This window comes from Anabrus simplex, chromosome 1 (assembly GCF_040414725.1).
Source record: "Anabrus simplex isolate iqAnaSimp1 chromosome 1, ASM4041472v1, whole genome shotgun sequence".
Lineage (NCBI taxonomy): Eukaryota > Metazoa > Arthropoda > Insecta > Orthoptera > Tettigoniidae > Anabrus > Anabrus simplex.
Window position 1 is genome coordinate 7,775,689 of NC_090265.1, and position 14,127 is coordinate 7,789,815.

At 41.7% G+C, this 14,127-nt stretch overlaps 1 protein-coding gene across 1 annotated transcript in view; it reads right to left on the reverse strand.

The window, feature by feature from the left end:
- LOC136856710 (limbic system-associated membrane protein) overlaps positions 1-14,127 on the reverse strand; it is a 1,090,706-nt gene that overhangs the window by 363,483 nt on the left and 713,096 nt on the right. Inside the window, exon 5 of the mRNA XM_068227414.1 lies at positions 919-1,209. Within this exon, the coding sequence (XP_068083515.1) occupies positions 919-1,209 (291 nt within the window). The remainder of the gene's footprint in view (positions 1-918; positions 1,210-14,127) is intronic.

A 14,127-nucleotide genomic window follows, 5' to 3' on the forward strand; every position in this document is an offset into this window, starting at 1 on the left:
TTGATCTTAACAAAACTGAAGTCAGAAGGACACCGCCCCTTAAGAAACTATACTGCAGGTCTTGTCACATATGGATACGCAGTCCATCTGAACAATTTTCATCGTGTCAATTTCCTTTGTTTATGATTAAAGCAAAATGAGCTTCACCGTGCTGAACTGTAGGAATGTATGTCTGAGCACTTCTACAGTATAATTAATTTTGGTTCATTTTATTTTACAGGATTAGCACAGGAAAATGAACACAAGGAAAATTGTTCTCATGTACTGCATGTTCATAGGTGTCTGGGAGGCGTGACCTATATTAAGGAGAGACGCAGGCAGAACACATAACTTGAAACAAAGTCAAATAACTTCTAAAGTTTTAAAGATAAAATTGGAAATTTTCGCCAGTGATTATTACATAATTTTGCATGGCTACTTGGTTAGAGAGGGTATTTTCAGATACGTGGTATTGTTTATTGAGCAACTATATGAATGTTTTTTGGCATGATATTAGTATTCAAATATCAGAAGTTCTCACTATATGATCTAATCAATGATTGGTCCTAAAAAGTCATGGGAGTAGTGAGATAAAATACATCATGTTGAAACTCTACCACTCAGAATTGCAAACCAAAGATGCCTGGAATAAGAAGTAAGTATTTACTGTCTAATATGTTGGTGTATGAGCTGGAGATAGGCCAATGAACTCATAATATATGGACGTATAAGCTGTCATACGGCACAAGTGGTTACCGGTACCGTTTAATATCTGGACTTATGAGTAAGAATACGACCTAGAATAAGGTAACTGGGCTCATCATTTAATATGTGCACTTATGAGTAAGAATACGACCTAGAATAAGGTAACCGAGCTCATCATTTAATATGTGGACTTATGAGTAAGAATACGACCTAGAATAAGGTAACTGGACTCACCATTTAATATGTGGACGTATGAGCTGGCAGGCTGCGCGTTGTTGGGTACACATGAGTAGTTCCCCGAGTGCTCTCTCGTGGCGCTGCTGATGTACAACGTGCTGGTCTTACTCTGGAACTCTGTGGTGACATTGACGCCGCGATCCTTGTCGTAGTTGATCATGCGGTTGTTGTGGTACCAGAACACGTAGACGGGCGGTTCTGTGCTCTGACGGAGCGTGCACAGTAGCTTGAGCGCACTCCCCAGCTTCAGGTACTTCTCAGACGTGCCCGCGATCTCCGCCCTCGCCTCTGAAACAAGACAGTAAACTTCACTGCTTCTACATTGATACGGTCATTCTGCCTTCAACAAATTACACGGAGTTCACAGACAGCTAAAATAATATGACAAAAAACAAACGAAAGCGACATGATGTATACCAGAAGCCTAGGTACAATATGTCATACATTATTATTATTTTAAGGGGACCAATGACTGAAATTTCGTGATTTCCTTAGAAAAATCTCTTTTCGGAATTACTGTTAAAAAATAACACCAATCCTTATATTATCAGAAAATGACAGATTATTTCAAGTTCCGCCATTTTTGAAGTCCGTGCGGACATTTCAATGAGCTGCCAGCACAGGGGCTGGGTGTACGCGTCGTCTTCATCATAATTTCATCCTCATCACGACGCGCAGGTTGCCTACAGTCGTCAAATCAAAAGACCTGCATCTGGCGGGCCGACCTTGTCGTCGGACACTCCCGGCACTAAACGCCATACGCCATGTCTTTCTTTTTTTTCTAGGATTAGTCAAGAATGTGAGTGACGATCTGGCGAAAGGGCCAGTGGGAGAGAAGAAATTCTGGCTGTTAGTAAGGTGGGGTCAGGGACTGCAAGAGATTGGCACTGCTGTGTGTAGTATGTTACTTTTATAACCTAACACCACAGTGTAACAGATACACAGGAACATGATACTGGAAGGTAACCATTTGTCCCATTCCTAATACTTACATCGATCTGACGACTGGAATGCTGACGTTCAGTTCAGTAACGGAAATTCAAGTCCGACTACCTATGCAGAGGCACCATTTTGATCAATAAGAAGAAGTCGGGTCTATCTGAAGAGTCAACCGTCTGTGCCTGCGGAGAAGAACAACACGTGGCGCACCTCCTGCCCTCTCGTTTGCACCATGCAAGATTTAGTGAAGGCCACACCAAGTGGTCGAGATCTCGCCAAATTCTGGTCCGGTATGATATGATATAATGTTACTTTGAATGTACCTCTAGTAGTTTTTTACCAATTTTCCAATTATTGTTTCTCATTCTTACCTTAATTTATATGATGTATTACTTCTCATACGAACAAATAAATAAAGTGTGACGAATTGTGCTGCTTGATATTTTCCTTCGCTATGTGGCGCTAGTGTAACATTTCAGCCATCAGACTACTACCTGCGCCATCTTGTAAGTATGCACTAGTGACAAATAGTAACTAGAAACTTTAGTCGTGACAGACAATGCGAGTTCCTGCATATTCTTGTTCATTATGCGGTTATCAATGTGTAAGTAAAGCACAATTGTTTGAAACTTGACGACACGACCTCAGTTCGCAAGAAGCACCGCGGTCGGAGCGAAGACGTGGCGCATGCGCAGAAGCCATGCTTCTCTTCCACCGCAGTTTCGCCACTTCTTGTCAGACCACTATAGTATGAAGTTGTGTTTCTAAATGGGACTTGGTAGGAGTGAGTTAGAAATTATACATTGTAATACATTATATAAACAGTGTACTAGAAATGGCTGAAAAATAACGTAGCAGTTACTTTGTCACAGTTACATACCTGTCACTGTTACAAATGTAATGAGGACAAAAAATAGCAGGTTACAGAGTAACGAAAACAGAATAACGTACTAGTGAAAACAGTAACTGGGAAGTAGGAACTGTCACTAGTAGCATGTTACAGACACAGAATGTGACCTTCAGATTTCAGATAGTACGCATAGAGCGCTTTCGTAGTCAAATACACTGTAGTGTATAATATACAGTACTCAATAGTGTATTTGTTTAAGTTGCTGATGTCATCTGGTAACTAAAGTGTAAACTGTTATGACATATTCAACTGCTTAGGGGTAATGGTTGACTCAGACATCGCGCAGGGCTACCTAAATTTTAATATTATTATTATGTTTCATCCGTATAATTTTTCTTTGACCATAAATATGTTAGTATGCTAACTTTCCGTAAAATAACTTAACATTACTTCATTTTACTTAATCGATCCTCTTGTACCGGTTTATATCGAGGTTTGGCAGACAGATCATCATGTTTCGATGTCTTCTATCCTTGATCGGGCCATTGTCAAACTCACTCCTGTAGATTTCAGAAAAGACGCTGTGTTGTCTGTCTCTCGTTAACTTTATAGCAAACAGGAATGCATGTTTTGCTGCAACGACTTTCAACATTATAGTGATGCGTGCGCGCATGCGCGAGTGAATGAATGGGACTTCTGAACACAGCTATAAGGAGACAAGCTTGGAGCCGTGACCAATAAAAGGTGACTAACGTTGAAAGTTATTTTAACTGTTACTTTATTTTAGCAGTGACAGATACAGCAGTTACACAAAAAGCCGTTTGTCACACCTCTAGTGTGCAATATGCCCTTACTGCAAAACAGTATGAGGCTATTGGTAACAAAAGGAGCAATCTCGACAACTCTCAATCAGTTCTCACCAATCCGGACATGTAAGTGCTGCCATACACAGAGTTTATAAAGTGAGACTGGCCGGCTTGTTGAATATGTAGTTAAATTGGATGAATTTTCGGTGATTTGAAATTATTTGAAGGTAAAAAATCCTCAGCATGTTTCCAGTCACGTGACCGGGTCAGGAATGGAATCAATGAAGCTCCCATCTAGCGGCGTGGATAGGAATTGTACCGGCTGCCGAAGCCTGTCGCACTTTTCAGGGGCAAAGGTTAAAGACTCACACATGAAATGAAATTATAGTGGAGAGTGCTGCTGGAATGAAAGATGACAAGGAAAACCAGAGTACCCGGAGAAAAAGCCTATTCCGCCTCCGGTTTGCCCAGCACAAATCTCACATGGAGTGACCGGTATTTGAACCACGGAACTCAGCGGTGAGAGGCCGACGTTCTGCAGCCTGAGCCACTGAGGCTTTTTCTTGAAACTATATGATGGTGCACGAAAACGTTACATTATCAACACAAGCTATAACTTTCTTCCTATGGTTCTGTGACGGATACGATACCGCAAAACTTGACACCTGTGTGAACCACAAATGACCGGTCGAGTTGGTCGTGCTGTTAGGGGCGAGCACCTGTGAACTTGCATCCGGGAGATAGTGGGTTCAAGCCCCACTGTCGGCAGCCCTGAAGATGGTTTCCCATTTTCACACAAGGTAAATGCTGTGGCTGTACCGCAATTAAGGCCACGGCCGCTTCTTCCCACTCCTATGCCTTTCCTATCCCATCGTCGCCATAAAACCTTTCTGTGTTGGTGCGACGTGGAGCAACTAGCAAAAAAAAAAAAAAAAAAAAAGCGAGGAAATGGACCCGGGTTCAGAGGAAATGGAAATCAGTTGCTGCTAATATACTGAGGTAATAACAACCTGTGCAGAGAAAAAAAAGTCCAAAAAGTGAAAATCCTATTGCAAAGCAATATCAAACAAAAGTATATGTTCAGAACTGTAAAAGTACAGATGCTGTTCTGAAGCCAATTGGATCGTGCCACTTCAAACAATTTGCTCCGAGTAAACGAGCGATAGTAACGCGGGGTGTTAAAAAGTGCAATGTAAATTCAAGAGAGGGACAACACACCGTACTGATACTAACATGTCCATGTGGATTACACTGAAAAACTCTTCCATGTCTGAAATAAACCGCATGGAAATACGTGCGAACAATGTACAGAACTTATCAAAAGCTAAACTCAGAGACGTTTAGAAGCTTTTGCATCCCATTTAACTGAAGACTGGAAAACGCATCCCGAGTTTCGATACTATGTGGATGTCCTCTACTGAGCATGAGGGTGACGAGAATCTGCAAGATGACTTTTTTGTGTGAAAATATTTACGACGATGACCCTTTTTTTTATGATTTAATTCACATTTGAGTTTTGACCAGTATTCACCATTAGCTTTGGTACTGCAATACAAATCAAAGAATTTTGGGTGTACTTGTAAACTTACATATCAATCGTTTTTAACTTTCTGTTGAAGTATATATCTCCAAAATTTTAGGGCATTTGTTACAACAATGATTCTTAGTTTTTCAATTTCTCCTCTTTCTTTTAGTTTACAGACTTTCTGAAGGATAATGTCTTTTGTTCATTAGGGAATACAGTACAAATTTAATGTTATTATACTTGTAATGAACGTATTGGCAATCTGAATGTGTGTAAATCTAAACACTAATGTGTTTCATGCTGTTTCCATGTCTTTTGTTTGTTCCATCTAGATAATATTATCCGTTACTTTCGTAACAGTATTAAATAAACGTACCTTATAATGGCATTCTTGGCCTTTCTGTTTAGAGTGAAGACTATAAATATTATAATGGCAGTTACACTAAAGTAAGAAGAGTTGGTATCATAATTCTGTAAATTACACTTAAGAAAATGGAAATTGCAACACCATGAAGGCATTGGTCGTTTGTGTTTATTTTCAAGATATGGAACGATGTCATGTAGGTATGTAAACGATCAAAGTTTCAGATCCATTGGATTGTTGCTACAGATCTCCCCACGTGATTGGTCGCGGAGGAATCAACTCCAGTATACGGACTCTAGTGTAGCGTAGTTGACTTGCAGTCTGAGCAGTGAAGTGTTCCCCGTCAAACACGCCTCGATGACAGAGAAGAGCACGCTATCAACACCTGTCGCCGTTTGAGAGGGCTCGGATAATTGGGCTGTCTGAGGCTGGATTATCGCTAAGGACTGTCGCTGCACGTGTTGGCCGACAGGCATCTACGGTACAACGTGTATGGCAGCAGTGGTCAAATGAAGGTAACCACACTCTTAGACCTGGCACAGGCCCAGCGCGACAGACAACTGTGAGAGAGGATCGTCGCATCATTTGGATGGGCCGGATGGAACCCCTTGCAACAGCAACGCAAAATCCAGCATCTGTGGCACCCCACGTTACACAACAAACAGCTGGTAATCGCCTGCGTGCAGCTGGCTTACGAGCCCGTGTCCCTGCAGAAGGTGTTCCTTTGACACCACAATAGCGACGTGTAAGACTGGCCTGGTGTCGAGAAAGATCGACGTGCGTCGACGAATGGCATAGGGTCGTCTTTAGTGATGAATCGCGCTTCTGTCTTGGCCGCAGTGATCGCCGGAATCGTGTCCACCGACGTACCGGGGAGAGGAGCCGCCCAGATCTTATTGTCGAGAGGTACACAGGGCCAATACGAAGCATTATGGTCTGGGGAGCTATTGGCTTTAATGTGAAATCACAATTAGTGCTTGTTGAGGGCACTATGACTGCTCGACAGTATGTTGATAAGGTACTCAATCCAGTGGTTGTCCCTATGATGGCGAACATTGCTAATGAGATGTTTCGGCAGGACAATGCCCGGGATCACACTGCACGCATCTCCAGAGAAGCTCTCCACGACATCACAACCTTAGAATGGCCCGCCAGTTCCCCGGACCTCAGTCCTATTGAGCATGTGTGGGACATGATGAGTCGTCAACTGGCCAACCGTCCTCAGCCACCCACAACCCTGGAAAAACTGACCCGTGCAGTGCAGCAAGCATGGACCAAAATTCCTCAGGAAACGATCCAGGGCCTTATTGACTCCATGCCTCGACGAATTCATCGATGTATTGCAACTTGCGATGGGCACATCCTTTATTGATTGTTGTCGAAACTTGCGCTCAGAGGGACCTGAAAGTGCAGTCATCGAAGCACAACCGAACATTCGTCCTGCATGTTCAATTGCAGCAATGTAGCACCACTCCTTCTGGGTGTTGCAATTTCCATTTTCTTCGCTGTATTATCAGAGAGAGCAATCTCCATGCATGTTGATATCAAGAACAACAATATCCGCGAAAATCGTTCAGGATGTATCAAAAGGGATAATATCCAAAATAAAATTTAAAATTCTGATTAACTGTTTTTACGAATAAAACTCCATTTGTTTCATTACTCTAATTTATTTTAGTATGGCTCAATAAATGCACACACCCACATATATACCCACACACACAATTCCAACCAGGTGTGAATGCTCACACTTACTAATTACTGTCTACTTACAAGTTGCTCTTCCTTATGGCGCAGCAGGAGGTCCGGCCCTTTGCTATACCTGCGGACGCTTATCCCTTACATTCACTTTCCCCAAGTCCAGCCGCCTCATACAGCAGTTGTGTGTAGACAGCTGGATATGAACACAGGGTCACTGGTCACACAACAAACGATGACTGTTCCACTCTACTGGCAGTCCAATAATTCACACAGTCACATGCACTGAACAATCACACAGCTCTGCAGTATTCAACAGCAGGACGATACTCACAACAGCGAACATTAGCACAGGTCCATTTACCTTCACACTCGCGATAGCCTAATTTCACAGAAATACACGAACACACAGTACAGTCTTCCATTCTTTGGTCTCCACCTACTCACTGGTCTCTCCGACACCACAGCAGCTCCTGGTTCAGACCTCGGTGGAACTCTAGCGACAGACAGCACTTCTGTCGCCCTCTGTCCAACACAGCGAATCTCACACCGACTCCACCTCGAGGCCCAACTGTCACTCCCTGGCGGCGGCAAGCCTCCCTTTTCATAGTTCGGGTGATTTGAGCCAGAAATGTCGCGATGTCACTAGAGGTGGAACATTCCCGTTGAATCTCCAAGAAACTCTCAGGTAAGCCGGCCTCCGAGAACAATACACGGAAAGGTCGGCCCCACCCCGCAAGCCGGCTGAGAGAACAATACACGCAAAGGTCGGCCCCACCCCGCAAGCCGGCTGAGAGATTCCAGGTCATGTGAGTCACCAGCCCAGAACCCAAAGGGACTATCACGGGGTTGCCACGTAACACTATTAATCATATGCTTGGATTTCTTTTGATTATTGGCATACAACCCGTTTGCTGTATACATAAGACAAAAATCATTCAAGTAGAGAGAATAGAAATGCATTAGATAAAAAGGCACTCCTACTGTAAAATGCAGGAAGGTGAAGATTGCTCTTTTTGAAACCAATACCCTAATTTCTCCATTTCGATAGTTGATTTGACTACATTATTAATTTCATTTTGTCTCTATTTTATCCCTTCTTCCCTATTTTTTAATATTGACTCGACCAAAGTGACCATTTTGAATAAACTTCTTTAAAATTTAAGTGCTCTGGGTAAAATTAAATTCTAAATTTCACTATTTTATGTAATTTTAAAATTGTAAAGTAATGTTTTAAGAAATTAAAATTATTAAAGCTTCATTTCAATGGAACTATGTGTATTTTTTCATACTGGTGCCACTGCTATAATTGCAGAATTGTATGACAGTTGACTTATTATTAAATTGCGGTCCGCGATCATGCCTGAGGTTTATAATTTCTCTGTCGAGCGCTTTCAAATTGTAAACCTCTGCTCTTTACATGTATACTCACTGAATATAATCAACACATATTACCAAGAATAATTGTCGTTCTTCTTGCAAGCACGCCTTATTGTTTCATCTGATTCGTACACGGTATCTTAGTTCTTGTGATAATTTATGTATGTTATTAGTTTCTTGTACGTATGGCAATTGAGTTTAATTTCAGAAGTGTTGACAGTGTGAAAAGCTATGTGTCCGCATGAATATAACTGTTAAACGCGGACAGACTGGCTTTAAAAATACCGTTCGTGGACAAATCACCCCTCATGGACCACATATTTATTCACGACCCTGTCACTGATAGAATAACACAATATTTCAACAGGCAAACAAGAGAACGGTTAAAATGAATTCGCATTGTCAGGAAAGCTTCACCTATCGTTCTCCCTATACTTGGTGAGGTAAAATAATGTCTTGCTTACCGCACTTCAGACCACTATTCACATAATTAAACAAATAAGCTGCACGCTCTCCTGATGACCTGTAGGCACACGGAATAAGAGACCAGAATTTTTCACCCATTCCTTTGCTCAGATTCAGATGATAGAAATCCATTGTGAAGTGCACTCGGAATATTTTCATCCTGTATCTTCATTTGTTTTCATAAAACTTTTCGTAGTAGCATACGAGTATGTCGTACTGTTAGTTATGTACAGTTAAGTTTGTATAGTGAAAATTAGGGCATTTGACACAACAGTTTCATTACGGTATTCGTAATAGGCTTAGGCTTAGCTCTAGAAAAGGTACTTGATAATGTTGATTGGACCGAGCCGTTTGAGATTCAGAACGTGATCAGATACCCAGCATGAAGACTGTACAAAAATCAGTAAGATTCAAGTGTTTAGAGAAACAAGCAGCTGTCCACAAAGGAGTGAGGCAAGCCTTTAGTTTGTCACCCCAACTTTCCAATGTTTATATAGAGAGGAACAAAAGGAAATCTACGATAAATTTGCGAATGGAATCACAATCCAACGAGAGGAAATCAAAATCCTGAGATTTTCCGATGATACAGTTATTTTATCTGAAACTGCAGAAGATCTGCATAAATTGCTGAAGGGTAAGGGTACAATGTTGGGAAGTGAGTACAAGATAAAAAAATAAGTTCAAAACAAAAGTAATGGAGTGCATTCGAACGAAGTCAGGCCATGCAGGTAATATTAGTTATGAAACGAAATCTTAAAGGGAGTAGAAGTACATTTTTTCTTGCGTACTGAAGTAACTAACGATGGCAGAAGTAAGAAAGACATAAAATACAGACTAGCACAAGCACAGAAGGCCTTTCTTAGGAAAAGAAATTTGCTCACTTCAAACTTTGATGTAGGGATTAGAAAGATGTTTTTGAAGACTTTCGTCTGGGGCGTGGCATTGTAGGATAATTGAGCGATAACTAGCTCAGAGAAAAGATAATAGAAGGTTTGAAATGTGGTGTTGCAGAGTAATGCTAAAAGTGAGGTGGGCAAACGAATGAATCTAACTGGTGAGAGGAGATCGATTTGGCTAAATTCGACGAGAAGGTATAGCGTGATAGGAGACATTTAAGTCACCAAGGACTTGTTCAGTTGGAAGTGCAGGCGGCAAAAACGATAGGGGTATACCAGGGTATGAATATGACGAGCAGATTTGAGCAGATGTATGGTGAAGTAGTTTCTTAGAAATGAAAGTAGGCCTATTACTGGGAGAGTTGGCCGTGCGGTTAGTGAGCTCGCATCCGGGATATAGTGGTTTCGAACCCCACTGTCGGCAGCCCTGAAGATGGTTTTCCGTGGTTTCCCGTTTACATACCAGGCAAATGCTGGGGCTGTACCTTATTAAGACCCTGGCCGCTTTCTTCCCATTCCTAAGCCGTTCCTATTCCATCGTCTGCATAAGACCTATCTGTGTCGGTGCGACGCGAAGCAAATAGCAGAAAAATGGAAGTATTAGCACAAGATAAGGTTGCATGAAACAACTCTATGGACTGATGACTCAAACAACAAGCGATCTTTAAATTCTTAGCTAATATTTTATCAAGAATATTCGGAGTTCTAGCGATAAAATTCAGCACATAACTGCAATTTTCATAAGCCACAAGAAAAATTTGCAGAGAATATTATAATGATAACTACCTCAAACGTTTTGAGTTAAAATATTTTATTTTCCAGAGTCCTTTTAGAAAGGGCAAAACAGTTTGTAATACAGTTATAAGTCTTCATTGCTTATATTGTTATTCACATAGTCCTAGTCTGAGTCATCAGTCCATAGATTGCTTGGCTGCAGCTCTCCATGCCTCCCTATGTTGTGCTAATCTTCTCATTTCTACATAACTACTGCATTCTACATCTGCTCTAATCTCCTTGTCATATCCATACCTTAGTCTACCTCTACCGTTCTTACCGTCTACAATTCTCTCAAAAACCAACTGAACAAGGCTTGGTTGCCTATCATTCTATCTCTTCTTCTCGTCAAATCTACCCAAATGGATCTCCTCTCACCAACTCGATTCAGTATTTCTTCACTCGTGATTCGAACTATCGATCTCACCTTCAGTATTCCTCTTTAACACAACAATTCAAAGACTTTTATACTTTTTTCTTTCTGAGTTAGTTATCATCCATGTTTCACTTACATACAATGCCAAGCTCCAGGCGAAAGTCTTTAAAAACATCTTTCTAATTCCTATATAAATGTTCGAAATGAGAACAAAATGATCTTTTCTTTAGAAAGACCTTCCATGGTTGTGTTCTGCATTGTATGTCCTCCTTACTTCTGCCATCGTTAGTTATTTTACTACCCAAGTAACAATATTCGTGTACTTCCTTCAAGAAAACGCTAGGTAAAAATTGATAGGGATTCTGCCACCTCGAAGACAGCCCTACATGTAGATCATTGATTGATTGACAGGACTCACACTATGGACTTTTCTAACTTCGAACATTTTCTGATTTAAACATTTTTCACTGGCAGCCTAGATATATGGTGGTTGGCATGTTCTTCTCCTGGACCCTTCATATATTTTGAAGTGCTTGCACGTTGTCCGACACCTGTCCTACTCAGGGATAATTTAAAAAGTAAAATGGGCATGATTCCAGTTGAAAGTATTTGTTTACTGCGTAGCCATAAAATTTGCCCGTCACGTCAGATGGCTTGTTTATCTCTTGTGCCTCTGTGAGCTCCGAGAGAGTACAGATGTGTGGAAAGTGAATGAAATGTTGCGGGTTTCACGCTCCTTATGGCCTGACCTGTCACCGCAGCTTTTACACGGTTCAGTTCTCACTGTAGGGCCCCTGCTACTGGATGTCACGGAGTAAATCACCACAACATTTCTCGACACCTCAACAGCAATATCTGGAGGTAAAATGTTAACACGACTTCTCTCTTCTGAATATCACGACACTAACATTACATTGGTGTCGGCAACGTTGTACAGTAACAACCTTAGAGTGATGTAAGCGTAGAACTGCAGGATAATTAACTGCCAAGTCCTGAGGTTAATTTTCTCCAGTGCATATGATAACAGAAATCACGCATTCTAAGTTGATAGATCTTAAGCGCTCCAGAGCTTGCGTATATGTTTTAAGTTTTTAACGCTTCGAACTTTTTTGGCGACGGAATCAGTTACTCACCACTGATCCGCATTTAGGGCAGTCGCCCAGGTGGCAGATTCCCGATCTGTTGTCTTCCTAGCCTTTTCTTAAATGATTGCAAAGAATTTGAAAATGTATTGAACACCTCCCTTGGTAAATTATTCCAATCCCTAACTCCGCTTCCTAAAAACGAATATTTGTCCCAACATGTCGTCTTGAAGCCTCCGCGGCTCAGGCTGCAGCGCGCCGGCCTCTCACCGCTGGGTTCCGTGGTTCAAATCCCGGTCACTCCATGTGAGATTTGTGCTGGACAAAGCGCAGGCGGGACAGGTTTATCTCTTGGTACTCCGATTTTCCCTGTCATATTTCATTCCAACAAAACTCTCCATTAATATTTTAATTCATGTGTCAGCCATCAATCATTGCCCCAGAGGAGTGCTACAGGCTTCGGCAGCCGTCACGATTCGTATCCTTGCCGCTTCATTCATTCCATTCCTGACCCGGTCGAATGACTGGAAACAGGCTGTGGATTTTTATTTTCATGTCGTCTTGCATTCCAACTTTATCTTCATATTGTGATCTTTCCTACTTTTCAAACATCACTCAAACTTTTTCGTCTACTGATGTCATCCCACGCCATCTCTGACAGCTCGGAACATACCACTTAGTGGAGCAGCTCGTCTCCTTTCTCCCAAGTCTTCCTAGCCCAAACTTTGCACCATTTTTGTAACGCTACCCTTTTCTTGGAAATCACCCAGAATTAATCGAATTGCTTTTCTTTGGATTTTTTCAGGTTCTTGAATCAAGTAAACCTGGTGATGGTCCCATACGCTGGAATCATACTCTAGCTGGGGTCTTACCAGAGACTTGTGTGCCATCTCCTATACATTCTTACTACAACCTCTAAACGCCCTCCTAACCATGTGCAGAGATCTGTACCCATTACTTACAATCCTGTTGAGAAAGGGCTAGGATTGTCAAGGTAGCGGCAGTGGTCTCAATTAAGGTAAGGCCTCAGAATTTACCTGGCATGAAAATGGGAAACCGCGGAAAACCAACTTCAAGGCTGCCGACGGCGGGATTCGAACCCACTATTTCCCAAATGCAAGGTCGCTGGTGCGCGACACTAACCGCACGGCCAACTCGTTCGGTGTTTACTCGATCTAACAGCACCGAACTGTGCTCTCATCTTAACAGAGTTAATTCACCGACAGGGATTTAGCAACAAATTTCATTTGGAAATTTAAATTTCTACCCTTAAGTTATGGTTCAAGTTTTCACTGGAGATATTATCTCATGAACGATAATTCTCTTTGTATAAAACGAGATAACATTCTTTATAAGAATCAGTCAGCAGTGGTAGGAATGGAGGGCTTTGAGGAAGAAGCAACAATCCAGAAATGAGTGTGGCAAGGCTGCAGTTTGTCTCCCCTTCGTTTCAGTGTTTACTCGCGGTAAAGGAAATCAAAGAGGAATTCAGAAAGGGAATCACAACCCAGTCGATTTCGAAGTTAGAACCATGTCGTCCGCATACAGATAGATAACAACTTGCACTACATCCAGAAGAGCTATGTTAAACAGTAGTGGGTCACCCTGCAATATACTGTTGGTTTGTTCTAACGCAGTGGATATTGATCTGTTGTCGTCGATCTGGACCAAGTTGTCCGCAGGAATACTCGTTATGAGCATTGCTATGTAGTTGTGAGGTCCAATTAGTTCTACTATAAGCTTTCCTCACACCTGCTCGAATGCCTTGCAGGAGTCACTAAATATGGCATGTAATTTGCCACCTCTTAGGCTCAACGATCTCTTGATATAATTTTGTAGGCATTTTATGTCGTCGATTGTTGAACGACTCTCCCGGAAACCAAGTTGATTCTCAGGTCTTCTCCTATCCACTAAGTCTGATAGTCTTTCCTTCAGCAGTCTTGTCAGTATTTTAAAGCCTGCACATTCCAAAGCAATGCCCCTGTATGAATTAGGGTCACCTATGTGTCCTTTTTAAAACACTTTTAGTAATGAACATCTCCACTTGTCTG